The sequence below is a fragment of the Jatropha curcas genome, unplaced genomic scaffold (assembly GCF_041381405.1).
Source record: "Jatropha curcas cultivar XTBG-Jc1 unplaced genomic scaffold, XTBG_Jcur_1.0 HiC_scaffold_678_pilon, whole genome shotgun sequence".
Classification (NCBI taxonomy): domain Eukaryota; kingdom Viridiplantae; phylum Streptophyta; class Magnoliopsida; order Malpighiales; family Euphorbiaceae; genus Jatropha; species Jatropha curcas.
In genome coordinates this window covers 1-18,061 of record NW_028322517.1, presented here as the reverse complement: position 1 = coordinate 18,061, position 18,061 = coordinate 1, and the positions used below count along the sequence as shown (strand labels likewise).

Sequence of the window (18,061 nt, the reverse complement as noted above, 5' to 3'; positions counted from 1 at the left end):
TCATCATTTCTACAAAATTGCCTCCAAAAGCGTCAATTGTTGAAACTTAACTTCTTGCACTACATCACATACTTTTAATTAGGGAGTAAAACTTAATCACCTTGGTCTTTTGACAAGGTATCCAATTAATTGAGATGCAAGTGAGCTAAACTATTTATGAGCTATTTGATTGGACTAACAAAAAAATTTGAGTTTGATTTTTTAATTGTTTTAAACTTAAACTCGAGTAGCTTTACCTAATAATTAAACTGAGTTTGAACACTATAATATTCGATTATGGTTACTTACAGAACTAATGATTATTTGAATTTTATATTACAATAATTAAATAATAATTTACTTAAATCCAACTCATTTAAAATTATTAGAGTTTCATTTTTTCATTAGTAAATAAATAATCTACCAACGCGTTTTTTTTATTGTTAGACACAATGTTAAACACTTTTAAAGATTTATATATAGCCAATACAAAGATTTAAATTATCTGTCCACACGCATAACTCATAAAACTAAGATTTCAAATTATCTTCTTCTAACGGTAACATCCCGCGTCTCTCCATTAGGTATTTATTGCTTTCCCTCGTTCCCTCTTTTTGCTTGATTCCCAAACTATTATTTGGCTTCTGCGCTACTTTTCCCTGAGAAAGCTGAGAAAATTCAAGAATTTCTAGAGAAATTTAAGAACGGGAGACTAGAATTCCAACCATGCTTCCTGGATTTCGGTTCGATCCTACCGATGAGGAGTTAGCAGGTCACTATCTGTACAAGAAACTCACTGGAAAGCTTTTTGCGGCAGCGGAGATGATAGTAAGTGACTGCCAGTTATATGGAAGAGAAGAGCCCTGGGAAGTCTGGAAGAGATTCGGTGGTGACGAGAGAACTGATGTTAAGGATCTCTACTTTTTCACTGAATTAAAGAAGAAAGCCTCGCAGAAGAAGAACAAACAAACGCTGATTACTGACTATTCTAGAGTTGATCGAAGTGTTGGTACTGGTGAGGGTAACTGGCATAGAGAAGATTCTGGGAAAATTTTTGAAGTCACGGCTAGGGCAGATTTTGATTGTAGGATTAAGATAGAAGCAACCAAGAAAAGGTTCAAATACAAAAACAGAAATTCAAGCCACCATTGCGGTTGGATCTTGTTTGAGTATAGTTTGCCTGATTTGAACCGTGAATTAGTGCTCTGTCGTTTGAGGAAAAATGGGTCTAAAACAGGGGAAAAAAATAAGGGCAAGAGGAAAATAGATGATTGTGAGGGTGGTGAAGTTGTAAACTGTGAGATGGTTATGTCTGGCAATAAGCGTATCAAGGCTAATGACAATGAAGCGGAGTCATACTATAACCAGATTAGGGCTAATGGAGATGATGATGTTTGGTTATAGCTTCTGATTTTGATGATCAAATGGGTACTGAATTTTGGGCTAATAATCAAGTAGAAGAACAACAAGAAGTAACATCAGATTGTAGTATCATGAGAGCAAACGGAGATTATGGGAATTGGGTTATAGGTAGCGATTTTGATTATCCATTGGGAACTGAACTTAGGGCTAATAATCAGGTAGACGAGCTTGAACACGTTGTCTCAGAATGCAATGATATCTGGGCTCTGGAGAGGATGAATGTTTGACGATAGGCGCTGATCGTGATGAGCCAATGGGTACTGAATTTAGTGTTGAGGAGCTGCTGGATAATGCTAACACCTTTGAATTTGATCAGATCGATTATGCTGATGAGAATGAGGATTTTTTTGCTTATATGCAGAAATTTCTGGGGTCTGATTCTGATCCTGACTCGGGTTCTGTTTAGTGCCTCTTGTACATTCTCTCTTCCTCTTTTCCACAACCTTGGCCATTGAGCTGCTGTTTAATTGCAGATATGACAAGGAAAACATTTTTGGTGGTTCTTTTTTTTAGTTTGTTTCAAAAATATGGAACATGATTGGTGTTTTCTGTGTAATCAATTTACATGTTGATTCATTAAAGGAAAATCAAGTACTGGATTCAAAACATATGTGTTGTTTCTTTTCAGTATTATTTAGTATTTTCAACTTGTCTATATTCAATTCCATTCAATTAGTAATGTGTTGGGAAATGCTGAATTTGTGCATTTGAATGATGGGTTCATATGAATATGAGCAAGATTGCTTCCTTCCTTGCATACTTAAATGTATTGTCCGGTATACTCTGTTTTTGGTTGAAAGAAATGTTCCTGCAAGTTTTGTGTGATTTCAAGATGTTTGGTTTGATGCCTGATCAAATGGCCTGTGTTGCAAGGCTTTCAGTTTGTGTAATTTGGTCTTAAAGGCTTTTTTTTTCCTTTTTGTTGCCAAAATAATGAAATACACGAAATTAAGATGTTCAATTTCCTCTGTTTGATAGGGAATTGATTTCTATTTTTTCTGACGTGATAAACTGAGACTAGATTTGTAAGTTAAAATGACTGTTATGTGAGATTTGTTGAGTTCTTGATCCTGTTGCTTCTCTAGCATGCCCATATCCATGGTACACAGAAGACATTTCAATCACATACCAGACATCTGATTCAAAAACGATCCAAGATGGGAATTGTAGTCTTCTTCTTGAGGATCAATTGAAAAGGAATCATTATAAGATTTTTAAACTTAACCCAAAAGCAGTTAAAATACGAGCTGTATGAACTAATATTTAACAGCTATATACCAGTTATATGAACAAGTCAAAATGTTTGCGATTCCAAGTGTAAACACAGTAGAATAAGTGGGTCATAAAGCCCATAGTTAAATACAATTTTCTGATTCTTAACAATTATGCTTAGAAGGTGAAACTATAGTCAATGTTTATAACAAAATACTTTTGCCTTGACTGCAACTTCAAGTACGTATCTGTAGATCTGTACAAAATTGTTACTCAGAAACTTGAGAAATTTTCTTGTGCTACCTGTCTTCCATCATTTCTCCATCAGTCTATTACCCAAAGCTACATGAATGTTCATGGGAACTCAGGGGAACGTGCAAAAGCAACTTCTAGTCAGATTAGATGAGGTCTTATATTAAATAGAGATTGAATTAGATTGATGTTTACGCCATTTTGGTACGCTTTGAATGCGTTTCCTTCATCCAATCAAGGCATTCTTCTGCAGTTCCTGTGGGATGGGCAAGTTGCCAAGCTAGCAATTTTTGTTGCTGCAAAGAGGAAATAAATTGGAATCAAGAAATTTTATAGTAGCTCTCAACTATGGGAAAGAACGAATGCCTTACCCATTCCCGAACAAGAGGTCCTCCTGATTTAAGCTGCAAAACGCTGATAATATCTTTGCCATTAACCAATGGCTTTACGTCCCAGATTTTTTCAAGACCTGTATCATGATAAAAACATCACAATCAGAAAAAGGACATGAAGGGGAGCTTCCCAGTCAAAATAAAACAAACTAGGGTTTTCTTATGTCTATATATACATAGCAAATAATGAGTATTTGACATTTTTATACCTATGCTCAGAAGGATAAAAATTCCTAGGAGTATGAATCATATTACACAGATGAATTTTCATACCTAGTCCAGTTATGGCATTCTCAACTGTCTTAAATAGTTCTCTTCTCTTGTCGAGTTGAAACTGTTTATCTAAAAGTTCTTGAGTAAAATCTCTGTTGGTGGGATATATCACAGTAGATATCAATAAAGCAACTCGCCAGAAGTCTTTGATTTCTCGTAGCAGAAATCCTGCATCATTAAAGTTACAAGAAGCAGTTTACTGAACTAAATGCCCTAATTGTTTGTAATATATTTAATATAATGGCTGAGCAGCCATTCCAATGAATGCCAAAAGGGGCAGATTTAGGCAATCAGGCTATTTCAGGGTGAGAACACCGAACTGTTCCGGCACATCTATACGGTCACGGATTTTGTGGTCACTTACTGTGTAGAATAGAATATTGACTATCTAGAATAAAATGACGGAGGTTGGTGACTTGTTACAAATTTATAGGTATTTACTAGAATGATTGTTTGTAGTTGTGAAAGTTATGAATAGATGAGCCAAATAAGAAAGAATCATAGAGAAATCAGCGAAAGTTGAATGTGCCGTGGACAACTTTATACCTGCCAATACGCGGTGTTCTGATGAGAAAGGCACATCATAAGTTCTACTCCCCAGTCAACTTCATCTGGATGGGTGTCCTCATTAGAAATAAGCAAAGGGATCAAGTTTAAGAATTTCTCAATTGACCTATGTATCTTAATAACCTACAAAAAAACAATTGAAGTTATCTTCAAGAAGCCCTGAGACTGTTGAAATTATATCCTATCATTAGTAGATGCAGTTAGAAACCAAAGAGAATAGGTTAAACTCACTGTTTCAGAGTCGCTGACTTTTTGCTTAAGAGAGTCTTTGAAGACAAAGTTGACAACAGGAGCCTGCAGCATGAGAACACATGGGCAGCTTCAGCAGCAAATAAACTTAACTATTGGATATCGAAATAAAGATATGCATGTATTGAAACCCAAGACAAAGAGTACAATCAGAAATTTGAGAAACGACAAAAGCCTGAAAAGATAATTCAGGGCTAAAGGCCATTCATTATGATTCAAAATCAAAATGTTTGTACTTTGTTGAAAGTTGCAGCCAGGTCAGGATGCCCGAAAAAAATACAACTGTAAAGTGGCCCCTGTCAAAATCCCATTCTGAGAGAGGGTGAGAGAATTATACAAGGGGGACAACAAATGGTGCGAAAAAGGCTTAAAATTTGCATCACCCTATTATGAAACTAACCAATGGTAACAACTTCCTGTGATGCACGTTTAGTGTTCATGTGGATCCGTTGCATGCTTCCAGAAATAAAGAAACAAGCACAAAAAGATGCAGGATATAAATAAAACGAAACAAGGACCATACCTTTTTACCCTTCTCATCCTTGTATGTAACATTTCTGAATGGAAGAAACAACGCAGCATATAAACAGAGTCTCCTTTGTTCATCCTAGAATGCAAATGTGACAGTATTTATAACTCAAAACCAAAGACAACACACTAAACATGCATAAAAAGAATTGAAATGGAAACTACTTAGATAATGTCAACAGAAGAAGGTGAAAGTAAAAAGATTTGGGAAATAATTCGTGGCTCACTCACAGTGAAGAAAGAACACCCAATTGATTGAATAAGGTTCCATGCAGCATCCAGTAAGCAACACAGAGCCTAAAATGGGTAAAAGGATCCTGTGAGTAGGAAAAAAAAAAAACATATATATAATAAAAGGCTGCTGTAAACACAATGACATTCTTAAGCCCAATAATAATGATGTTAGCAAAAGTGTATAGGAATTCTCTCAGGATCAGTATCTCATGAAAAGCGTGCATTCCAGCTGCTATTATACTACAAAAATTTCTTAATAAAAATGCAAAACATCAAAACTGCTCAAACGATATTGAATGAATGGGTTTACTTTGCTCAATAAGCTGCATCTATTTTTAAATTCCAAAGCGGCAAAATTTCAGGAGAGAGGAGGAAACTTTTAAAACGCACTATGTTTGACCACCAAATTACTGGACTAGAGATAGGCATGGCGGTTCATGGAACCGACGGTTCAAAATTTTTGAAATGTTGAACCTGAACGCCCTTGAACCGCCGGTTCCGGTACGATTCCGATGAACCGACGGTTCCGATCACGATTTCCAGCGATATATTTTTTTTTTTTTAAAAAAAATCGGTTCTTACTTACATCTTTTTCGAAAATATTAATATGAGTTTAAAAAATATTGGTAAATTTTAGAATGCTCATACTTATAAGAATAAAATTAATTAATTTACAAAATAATCAAATAAGTTATCACTTTATTTTGTTTAAATGTTATTAATTAAATAAATTATAAGAAAATTTTGAAAAATGCTTCAAAAAATGTAATTTTAAACTTAGTAAACAATTTAAAAGGGTAAAAAAAAGTTAAAAACAATATAAGTTTAGACTAAATATTTCTCTCTTTTCTTTCCATTTTACTTTTTAGATTTTTAACTTTTAAAGAAAGTGTTTTTAAAAAAAAAAAAATCTTAAGTATATCATGCAGTAAAATATTATTGAGACTTTTAGAGATGTATAAAATATGCTAAGTGATTATTATTTTGAAAATAAAAATAGAAAATTTTCGGTTCGAACCGGACTGGAACCACCGGTTCAGGCGTTCAAGTTCAAATTTTAACATTCACATGAACCTTAACCGGCCCTTGAACCATCGGTTCTGGTTCAAAATTTTGAACCGACGGTTCTGATCCGATTCCGGTTCATCTACAGTAAGGTTTGTTCCAGTTCAAAATGAACCGGTAGCCATGCCTAACTAGAGAAAGATAAATTATAATCACACTGATGCATGCCTTCATCATTCCTAAACTCTTGCTAAATAATATAACAAACTCTAATTTGGATTTTGGACTAGTTTAGCAGCAGATTTTTTTACAAAAACAGAGATAAGATGTAATTATCAATGACATCATGGACCATATCATACTTGTGGCATCCTTCTGACACTGCTGGCTCAACCTTAGGAGGAAAACCAAAGACAACCCAGAATAATGTCAAATCTGAAATATGTGTCATAGCTTTAACAGGTTGATTGCCAGAAATCATGAGATCAACCTGCACAGAAGAGCAGCAACGAGATAAATAATAAACTACTATCATAGTACACAATGGATATAAAGAAGTCCCTCACAAGCAAGTCAATGTCTTGCCAGACATAAAAAATATTTTGAGGCATATGCTATTCATCTATTCAAGAGGGTTAGCATACTTCAGTTCCAATGCGCTCTTTGCTAATTTTCACTGCAAGAGCATTTTTCACATCATCACAGGCAGCAGCTACTTTGAGTTCTTCATCAAGTATGAATCCAAACCTTGCACCTAAATAACCAGAAATTAGCCATGTAAGACATAGAAATGGAAAAAGAGAAGCAAGAAAAAAAGAACCAATAGAAGTGAAGAAAAATATTAGGTTGTAAGATCACGCTAGCTGACTGCGCATATGAAAAATTTGAGGTGTTTTATAGACATGATCAGGTTATATAATAGACATGGACTCAAAAGTTTTCAGCAGTTGAGTTATTGCCATATATGCATAGCAATTTCAGAGCAATGATCAATCACTTAAGTTTGATGTTACTTCTTAATTACTGCTGTTATTAGTTGGTAGTTGTTTAAAATGAAGCCCTAGAAGACTTACAGAGTTCAACATGTTTCACCTATCCAAGGACCAACATGAGTTCTAATTGTTTGGTAGAGTTTTATTTCATAGTAAATTTATAATTCAATTGAAAGGATAAAACCCGAATACTTCTTAAAGACATTACATGACACTAAGAAAACAAAATAGATATACAAAAAAATACAAGTTTTGATACTGAGCTATTTCAAGACATGCTGAGCTAGAAACTTGCATGTGTTATCCAAAAAATTATGTGTAGTCAAATCTCACCAAAAGGAAAAAGAAAATTGAAATTCCCAACACAATCAAATAAAATCTAAATTCAGAAGTACCAAATCGAATAGCTCGAAGAACTCTAAGCGGATCATCCAAAAAAGTAGCTTTTGGAGGTAAGGAGTAACTATTTTTCCAGACTTTAGATCTTCAATGCCTGCAATGAAAGAAAGAGAAGGTAATATAAGTGAGAAAGCTTTATACAAAGGACGTAACAAATTTACTTGACAGCAAAAGAAAGAGAACAGCATAAAAAGCCTATCTTAACCTCTTTCAGTAAAGTCCTCAACTGAACTGGTATTAATATTGTAGAACAAGCTGACATAAAATGAAATGTTAATGCCATACGTTAGTCCAACAACAAATATATAGTTATCATGAACAGCGTACAGAGAGTGCACCAATTTAATCATTTAAAGAGGAAGATACCTGTTAATGGTTAAATCTCTTCTAAAAGCATCCTCTTTTGCTGTGCCAAATTTCTGTTGCAAACTCAATGCAGATTAAACAAGTAAATTTTATGTCCTAAATAAATTACATATTCAGCTAAATCGCAATAGAAGAAATCAAATTCAACTGATGGTTTAATAAGTAAATCAGAAAAGGCTACTCAACGCATGGCTCTAACCTAAGACTATCACTTGAAGTTGTTTTAACCAGAGATTGTTTCTATGGTTAACTGCAAAAATTGTTCCCATCATATGCAACTAAATTTAGCATTTTTAAGAACTTAACAAACAGAAACACACTCCATGAACATGGAACTAAAAAATTATTAGACAAGTAGATGCTAAGTTAGAAGTTCACCATTGTAGGAATACGACTGCCTTCACTATACTCTTCACACCTTAAGTTTACAAAATCTATCCATAAATCAAAAAGGCGCATCCTTGCAGTTTCTAAGTGCTTGGACTGGTCAGGATTGCTGCAAGAATAGAACCATATTGGTCAACTATGAAGTACTAACATTCTTTCTGAATGAGAGGAGACACATTATGAACAAATCAAATAAAAAGAAGAGGAGACATAATCTAATTGTTTTTTTATATTTATCTTTTTCATTTTATAAGATAAACTTTTTCATTGTCTGACATCTAAAAAGACTATATCTACAGACATTTAGGTGGATAAGTTAAGCATATATCAGGAATTATACTATTAGTGAATATGTATGCTGGGTCCATATCAGATCTATATTGACTAATTTATTGAAGTAATTTAATTGTAGAATAGAACTGATACAGAAATTTATCACGTGTCAGGAACCATAATTCAACTAGTGACATGAGGATTTTCAGTCTTCTACTCTACGTGCTGCCCATCCACACAAAAAAATTAGTTCAATCACGTATTTGATAAGCAATAAGCCCTTTTCTATTGCTCCATAGCTGCCAGCTATACATAGTAATTAAAGGCGCGCCTTACTTAAGGCTCAAGGGCTTGCACCTCAACAGTCCTGAGGCAGGCCGCGCGCAACTTCACTCAGGCTATCGCCTGTGGGTGGAGGCGTGCACCTTTTTTGCGCCTTTCTATTTTTTTGTTTTCCAAAACAAGTCATCTAGGATTTTTTTTTTTTTCAATATAAAGCTATCTAGCCAACATCAGCTTAAATAAATAAATAAATATAAAAGAGATGTGCTTTGTGATCCAACCTCCACTCCTTCATCCAGCAGTCACCTCTTGGAATCTAGTCTTTAGCCCATTCCATCCAAATATAACTCTTTCAATTTTTCTTCCTATATTTGCTTTCTATTTCTTTTCCTTTTTTTGCATTATTTTGATTATACTCTTTTCTGTCAACTCTAATATCTTAAGTATAACTTGTCATGTTGCCATTTTTTCTGATTCATGTGTGTTTCTTTCCATGTTTTCTACTTTTTTCTCTTTTTTTTATTGATATCTTAAAATATATTTTTCGAATTATGTATTTTATCCTTTTTTTTTTTTTTGCGCCTCACTTCACTTAGGCCTCGCCTTCGCTTGGAGGCTAGCGCCTAGGCTCCAGCAGCCCAGTGCGCCTTGTGCCTTTAATTACTATGCAGCTATAACATATTACACCTACCTATACCTATTAGTTAACGGACGCTTTCACACCGTTGGTTGCTACTATTCCTTTCATACTCGACGAGACGATCCTATTGCCGATGTAGTAAACGAAGAAGAAGCACGATCTTCTTTCTTTTATACTTCCTTCAGCTTTCGACCTTCCCTAGGTAGATATCCATGAAGCAGCTTTTTCAACTTAAGTGAATAGATCAGTTATTTCCTATTGTAGTGGTTCCCTAGTTATCCATGGCATTTCTTTGGAATGACATGGATAAGATTACAAGCTTATAAAGCTAAGATTAGTAAGACGGAACATATTAGTCTACAAAGAAGTCCAAGCAACAAGCATGAAAAATGAAACAAAAAAGCGTATGAATTTGGTACTTGCTGCATAAAATGTTCAGATTTTTTTTTTTTTTTTTTTTTGGGGGGGGGGGGGGGGGGCATGGAATATCCAATCAGAGGACAAGAAAAAAAGAATCAGAAAGAGAAATAGTAGTTACAACTCCAGAAAACACCAAATCTAAAGTCATAATGTAACATGTTACAACCTTCATATAGCATATAAATCTGACTAGAAAAAAGGTTTTTAATTTTACATACTAGTAGAATATGAATTAAACTTAAAATCCTAATAGAGTGAATTACTAAATAGTTAAAGGATTTAACTATTTTAAACAAAGCCTAATTTAACTAAAACATAAAGTATTAAAATATAAATTAACCCTAAATTGGAGAATTGCTACAGTATAGTAAACAGTAATATGCTACAGTAACATGAGCAGTAACTTCCTGGAAATTCTGAAACTTATTTCTTCATCAATATGCACAACTAAAATAGTTCTTGGGGAAATTTCCCTGCATAGATGAAAGCAATGCAAGTTTTTTACAATTAACATTATTTACTTGGAGAAATTGCCACCGTATCTTAAGTTTTTCTGAATTTATATTGCAGAATCTCAGCATCTGGCAAGTCAAATGTTCATATCAATTTTGTAGTGAATATTATATTCATCCACATAGGGATAACCTTTTACAAAACTAAACAACTAAAGAACCAACAACAGCAGTGAAATGTCAATGAAATAATAAATTCATGTTTAATGTGAGGTTAGTTGTATTCTAAATGAAATCTGCAAAGAAATATTACTTATAGACTAGAACAAAGGAGAGATGAATTCTACCGTGGAATAATGCCAATACCCTGTGCCACTTCCCCAGTAGATAATAAATACTCCCTGACCTTATCAACAAACTCACTGCCCAACATATTGTCAATAGCAATATCAATGTCATAACAATCCTTGCCTAAAATCTGCCAATGAGAAAATTACCATTATAAGGAAATAATACATGAACATATTAATGAAGAATGAAGAGAAATAAAGAAAACATCATATCCAAACCCCAATTAGAGCGAGCGCAAACATGTAAATAGATATCATTTGTCAATTGTCTTTTTAGCTTCTTTCTTAGAATATGCAAACATGTATTATAGACACTATCCAATCTTACAAGCTATCTCCTCCTGCCATAGACTTCAGTATCTCAACTCTCAAGTAACCAGAGATACATCTAAGAGAAATTCATCATCTACAAATTATGGTAATGAAACCTGCTCATACTGAAACCCCAATTTCAACAGTCAGTTCCAACACCTTTCTTCACCTTTTTAACACTAAATCATTCTTCCCAAGTGAACTAAACCAATAATTTTATAATCCAAATACCCACTTATCGCTCATAATTCTCTCTGCTTTCCTAAGGGTGGACTTTAATCAAACACTTGATAGGCCCAAAACTCTGACAACTGAGAATTACTAAAACCCGAAAAAATTTCTCACAAAGCATACGAACCGTCCAAAAAACGAAATGTTCTGTACAATGTGTATAAATAAGTGTGTATTATTAGGCGACCGACCTTGTCGCGAACCCAACCGCCGGCAACACGGAGCTCAGTTTTGAGATTGCAGTGACGCAGGGTGTTAAGAAGGCGATCAAAAATCTTCTTCTCAATCTCCGTCAGTTCAATTTTGTCCTTAACGTGAACTTGAACAGCTGCTTCAGGAGAAGATGTCCCCATTGCTCTGCAACGATAACGGCGTCGCAGAAGAAGATGGCGACTTGGAGTTATGGTTTCGCTTGAGAAACGAAGGTTTCGGAACGCGAAGGTTGTTTTGATATGGTTAATCCTTCTACCGCGGAGATTCGGAGAGAAAAGAAGACGAAAAGGGTCGAGCTTTATAGCCGTGTTCAAGTAAGGTCTCATAGTCTTCTTTTGCTATATAGTGGCTCTTTGAGCTCGAGGAGCTAAGAAATTGCATCCCGAACTTCTGGCTCTAAGCCCGGTTTAGGTTATGAAGGCTTGAACTGAGCGCCATTTTGCATTTTTTTTTTTCTTTTCTTTTTATAACAAGCAAACTTTTTAATTCTAAAAATAAAATATTTTGGTAATGAATTCATAAGCTTATTTTCACCGGTTGTCCCTGAACTATATGCCCCACGCATTACCATTCTTAAACTTCAATTCATCACTTAAAAATCCCTTAATTATTATTAGAGTACCAAAGAAAATGCTATTAGCTAGTTTTTTTGTCAAAGATATGGTAATTTATTGACATGGACACATTTTTAATTAAATAAATGAAAAAATTCATATCATATATTCTCATCTTGTCTTTCTCTTGCCTTTTTTTTTTCTACACCCTCTTTCTCTTTGCTCCTTGCATCTATCGCTAATCCTCTCCTTTTAAGCCCAGAGACCATGCTTTGATTTCAAAGAGCTTCCAATCTCCAAGTATTGGAGGAGTAACTCGATACCTGGAGATGGCTTAATTTCACCGGACATACCTAAAGTATAGGCACTATTTCAGTTGCATACCTAGAATTCAATTTGTCACAAAAAATATATTAATTTTAATTAGTGTTTCACAAAAATCTTTCTATCCAATTTACCGGTGAGTGTCAAACGGAAGTCTGACATGAACACTAACAAATCATTTACAGGACAGAGAAACTCACCATATCAGCTGGCCATATCAGATAATGAAAAAAAAAAACTAAAATCACAATTTTCTCTCTCCTGCCCTATCTTTTCCTTTTAACTTATGCCCTAGCTGAAGATTTCCTCACGTTAGCTCATCTATTTATTTTCGTTACCCTCTCATGGCCGAATCTTCTACATCTAGCATAGAACGAATGCAATGGCTTCAACACTATGCAGATGTGGTTAGGAAGCCATTATGAGAACCTCATGGACTGAAAGTAATCCTGGGCGGAGATTTCTCCAATGGAGCAATTATGGGGTAGATGTATATTTATTTTCTTTTTTACTGCATTTTATGAGGTTTGTTGAAAGTTATTTTTTTATTTTTTTTAGACTGCTAGCTACTGTCGTTATCTTGAATGGGTGGATTTTGTTGTTCATCCTCGATCAAAGGTAGTCATAGTCAGATTGTTGAGAAAGCTTGATAGATTGAAGAAAGAAAGAAGGAGGTGGATGATGCAAGGAAGAAAGCTTTATGGATTTGTAAGCTTCTTAGAGCTTCCCTAGTAGTTGTGTTGGTGCTATGTAGCTACATGTTGGGATCAAGATTAAATTAACATGAGGATTATTTTGTGGGTTGGATGGGGTTGGATTTTGGGGATGTTATTCTAGTAGTAAAATTAACTAATTGGCAGCAAAATATCCCTCTTGCCATGTAATGAAAATTTAAATATTGGTTAATGAAACTTTAGAGATATTAGTTTGACCATATGAATGAGTTTTCTTATTTTGTATACATTGCTAAAAGTACTTTAAAAAATCATTGAAATCCTCTCAAAAATATCAATAAAAAGGACTAACAGTTAAAAAACAATTAATGTAACTAAATTTTGCAATCATTAAATTAATGGCAAGATGCCCCAAAAAATTACAATAATGATTTAATAGTGAACGAAAAATTTGTTAGGACCCCGGCAATAAAATTACGAGAATAATAACACAGCGGAAAAAAAAAAGGCTAACAAAGAGAGTAATACAGAAATAGTGGCACTCAAAAGTGTTTCCCAAAAAATACCCCAAATTATCTTCACTATTTTCTCTACCCTAGTTTTACAACCCTTTCTAAAACTATAACTCTCTAAATGTCTTTTCTTTCTTTTACTCTACTTGTGTGTTGATGAACTAAATTAACTACTATTTATAGGAGAAGTGGACGCGTGAAAATAAAGTGAGATCCACTGAAAGAATTTTCTTCTCTTCTTTTATTTTCAAGTTGTGTGGGTCCCACATGTCGGAGGGACCTACCACATTTTCTTTTCTTCTCCCTTTTTATTTATTTATTTTAAATGTGGGTCCCATTGAGTGGTCACCGCCACGAAAAATCTCCCCCTGCACACTCAAGTGGGGACGTTAGCCATACCGGCTATCTATCTGTAAGTGACAAGCTTCTTCGTAGGTAAAGCTTTAGTCATCATATCAGCGCCATTATTATCAGTGTGAATCTTTTCAATCTAAAATAACTTCATCTCCAGCGCATCACGTATCCAATGATACCTTACATCAATGTGCTTTGACCTTGAATGAAAGGTCGAATTCTTGTTGAGATGTATTGCGCTTTGACTACCACAGTGGATGAGAGTGCAACGTTTTTGCAAATTTGATTGCCAAGAAACTGCTGCTCCTGCAAAGGTCATCAGATATGCCGAAGTTGATTTGCGTGAATCAACATCACCACCCATATCTACATCTGTATAACCATCTAACATAGGTCTATTATCACCAAAACATAAGCAGATTTTGGAAGTGCTCCTAAGATACCTGAGAATCCACTTCACTGCATTCTAGTGTTCTTTACCTGGATTTGAAAGAAATCGGCTAACAAACACCAACAGCATGAGCAATATCCGGTCTTGTGGATACCATGGCGTACATCAAGCTACCAACGGCAGATGCATAAGGAATCTTCTTCAGTTCTTCTTTTTCTTTCTCACTTGAAGGACATGGACTGAGACTTAATTTGAAATGACCTGCAAGTGGAGTACAAACTAGTTTCACATTGCTCATGTTGAATCTGCTGAGAATTTTCTCTATGTACTTCGTTTGAGATAAACAACTTTCTTTGTTTCCTGTCTCTAGAGATCTTCATTCTGAGAATCTGTTTTGCCGATCCCAAATCCTTCATGGCAAAGGATTTTTCAAGCTCCTTTTTCAAGCTCCAATTTTCTCAACAGTGTCCCACAATTAGCATATCATCCACATATAACAAGATAATGATAAAGTCACCATCTTCGAAACTTTTTACAAACACATAATGGTTAGAAATAGTTTTCTCATACCATGATTTACCATGAAAGAGTCAAACTTTTTGTACCACTGTCTGGGAGCTTGTTTGAGGCCATACAAGCTCTTCTGCAGTTTACACACCAAGTGTTCTTTGCCTTTGACTTGAACCCTTCTGGCTGCTCCGTATAAATTTCCTCCTCTAAGTCACCATGGAGGAAAGCGGTCTTTACATCAAGTTGCTCGATCTCCAAATTCAAGCTAGCTGCTAAACCGAACACAACTCTGATAGAAGACATCTTGACCACATGTGAGAAAATTTCTTCAAAGTCAACTTCTTTCTTCTGACCGAATCCCTTCACAAACCAATCTTGCCTTGTACCTCGACTGTGAGTTGTTCTGTTCAGTCTTCAACCTGAACACCCATTTGTTCTTCAGTGCCTTCTTACTTGAGGCAGTTTCACCAACTCATAAGTCTGGTTCTCATGCAAGGACCATCTCATCTTGCATGGCTTTCCACCATTCTTCTTTTACAATCTTCCATTTCCTCTTAGTAGTTCTCTGGTTCTCCCCCTTGAGTCAACAAGTCATACTCATTGGGAGAATATCTCTGGGAAGGTATCTTGCCTCTCGCAGATCTTCTCAATTGAGGCAGTTCTTCTATTGGAGCTGGTTCAACATCATTCTGAACAGGTTCGCCATCATCTTCTTCATCGTTTTGTGGTTCTACATGAGGTTCTGCATCAAGACTAACAGGAAACCCATTGATAGACTTTGGCTTATTTTTCTCAAAGTCTTCAATGGTTTGGTCTTCCAGGAATACGACATCTGCTTCTAATGAGCTTCTTTTCAACTGGATCCCATAATCTGTACCCAAAATCATCATTTCCATAACCCAAGAAGATACACTGTTTTGACTTCGAATCAAGCTTGGATTTCATCTTTGGAATATGAACAAAAGCCCTGCAGCCAAATATTCTAAGATGATCGTAAGAAATATTTTTCCCTAACCACACGTTTTCTGGTACATCTCCGTTGAGGGAGGTTGAAGGTGAAAGGTTGATCAAGTAAACTGCAGTATTCATTGCTTCATCCCAAAAGGTTTTAGGAAGTTTAGCATGAGAGAGCATACATCTAACCCTTTCAACAATGGTCCTGTTCATTCTCTTTGCAACTCCATTTTGTTGTGGAGTTTTGGGAACTGTTCTGATGTCTGATGCCGTGTTCTGAGCAATACTTCTCAAATGGTCCTCTGTCCTCACCACCATTATCAGCTCTAACACATTTTAGCTTCTTCCCATTTGTCTTTCAACACTGACATGAAAGACTTTAAACATATCCAGCACTTGGTCTTTAGACTTTATTGGTAAAGCCCACACCTTTCTAGAATGGTCATCAATAAAGCTGATGTAATATGAACAACCACTCAAGGATTTGTCACCCATTGAGAAACATCAGTGTGTACCAATTCTAGAATACCAGGCTTTCTAGAAGGAGAAGGGGATCTTTGAAAGGAAACTCTATGTTGTTTACCAGACAAACAATCAGTGCATATTTTCAGAGGCAAACCTTTCAAAGATAGCATTTTCTTCTTAGTGAGAGTCTCCATTCCTTTCTCACTCAAATGACCAAGTCGTTGGTGCCACAACTCAGCAGATGAATCTTCAACTGCATTCACCACTCCCGTGCAAACTTTGGCCTGGTGTAGTAGAGGGTGTTGAACTTTCTTCCTCTACCGAACACCAAGTTACCTTTGGAAAGCTTCCAGTTCTGTTGACAAACAGATTTGCATAACCCAATTCATCAAGACAATGAACTGAGATCAGATTGAAGTTTCGTAGGAGTGTATCTCACATCTTCCAACCAGAGATCATAACCAGCATTGGTTTTGATGCATACTGTTCCAATGCCGCAATTTTCACATATGTGCCATTCAAAGTCTTGACATGGCCGTAATCTCCGAGGGTAAGTGATGAAAAATATTCCTTCTTTGAAGAAATATGATAAGAACATGCAGAGTCAATAATCCAAGAGATTGTTGACTAGTGGAACACTCACTGAGACCAGCATGAGAAATCAGCGCACTACCATCACCAAGTGCGTCAACATCAATAGCTACTGAAGCTACCTCCGTATCGTCTTTTTCCTCATTTTCTTTGGCTCGTTCCTTCTTCCACTTTCTGCAGTGCCTTTGGATGTGACTAGGCTTGCCACAATGATAACAAGTGACACCTTTCTTGACTTGGATCTTCTCCGTGAAATCACGTTTGTCTGGATTTTGGGGGTATCTGGTTTTGCTTCTCCCCCTCCTTTCTGTAACTGTAATGAGTCATCTGAGTTGCTACTCGTACCATTCTCCTTACGTCTGGTTTCTTCATTCAGAATACTTTCCTTAACTATGGTTAAGGTTAGATTCCCCTCTGACACATTATTGAGCGTAACAGTCAGCGTCTCCCAACTGTCCGGCAAGGAACTCAATAAGAATAGTGCCTGCACCTGGTCGTAAACACTATTTTGACATCGTCAGTTGGTTCAATATTTCTTGAAATTTGCCCAAGTGATCTGAAGCACTTCGCCATCTCTGTACTTTAGATTTACAAGCTTTTTAATTAAAAAAGATTTGTTCTGGGCATTCTTCCGCTCTTACATGTCCTCCAACTTCTTCCAGATTGAATAGGCATCTTTTTCATGAGCGATATGATTTATGACGCTCATTTCAACGACTGCCTTTATAGTTGCGACTACTTTTTTGTTAATCGATTTCCAATCAGTCTCATTTATTGAAGTTGGCCTGACTCCTTTCAACTCAATCGTTTCAAATAGATCTTTACAGCATAAAAGATCTTCCATACTGCATAGTTTGATGAGTTGAGTCTAACCATTTGTGCTTGTTGTTCTATCGTCCATTTTTACTTGTGCAGATATATTATCACCAACAAAAAAACCATACACGTGAATAGTACTATACGTAAACAGTACCTGTATGTATGAATAGTAACTATACATGTGAATAGTACTATACGTGAATAGTGCTGGGCTTACTTGAAACGGACTCAGCAACAGTAAGCCTACTATTTTACTATTCATCATTAGGTCGATTCTGCAAACATTTTTTTGAAACGGACTGTACCAATGGACTCGTCGTAATTTTCTTATCGTCGTGGTATATTTATTTTCATATATACATCCAGGATCCAATCCACTATCTGCCTGGCTGGATCTGTTGGAACTTCAGCTCTGATACCACTTGTTAGGCCCCGGCAATAAATTACGAGAATAATAACACAGCGAAAAAATAGAAATATGAC

The 18,061-nt window shown here is 35.7% G+C and overlaps 1 protein-coding gene and 1 pseudogene across 1 annotated transcript; one reads left to right on the top strand and one right to left on the bottom strand.

Moving 5' to 3' along the window:
- Positions 1 to 705: 705 nt before the first annotated feature.
- LOC149491762 (NAC domain-containing protein 76-like) lies at positions 706 to 1,383 on the top strand. Its single transcript, XM_089717056.1, has one exon. The coding sequence runs from the start codon at positions 706 to 708 to the stop codon at positions 1,381 to 1,383; it is 678 nt and encodes a 225-aa protein (XP_089573182.1).
- A 1,270-nt stretch (positions 1,384 to 2,653) lies between these two features.
- On the bottom strand, positions 2,654 to 11,856 carry LOC149491761 (tRNA nucleotidyltransferase cca2-like; annotated as a pseudogene).
- Between the last annotated feature and the right edge of the window lie 6,205 nt (positions 11,857 to 18,061).

What these genes read in the sequence shown, in the direction of transcription:
- LOC149491762 (XM_089717056.1), top strand. Translation starts at nt 706, where the DNA reads ATGCTTCCTGGATTTCGGTTCGATCCTACCGATGAGGAGTTAGCAGGT.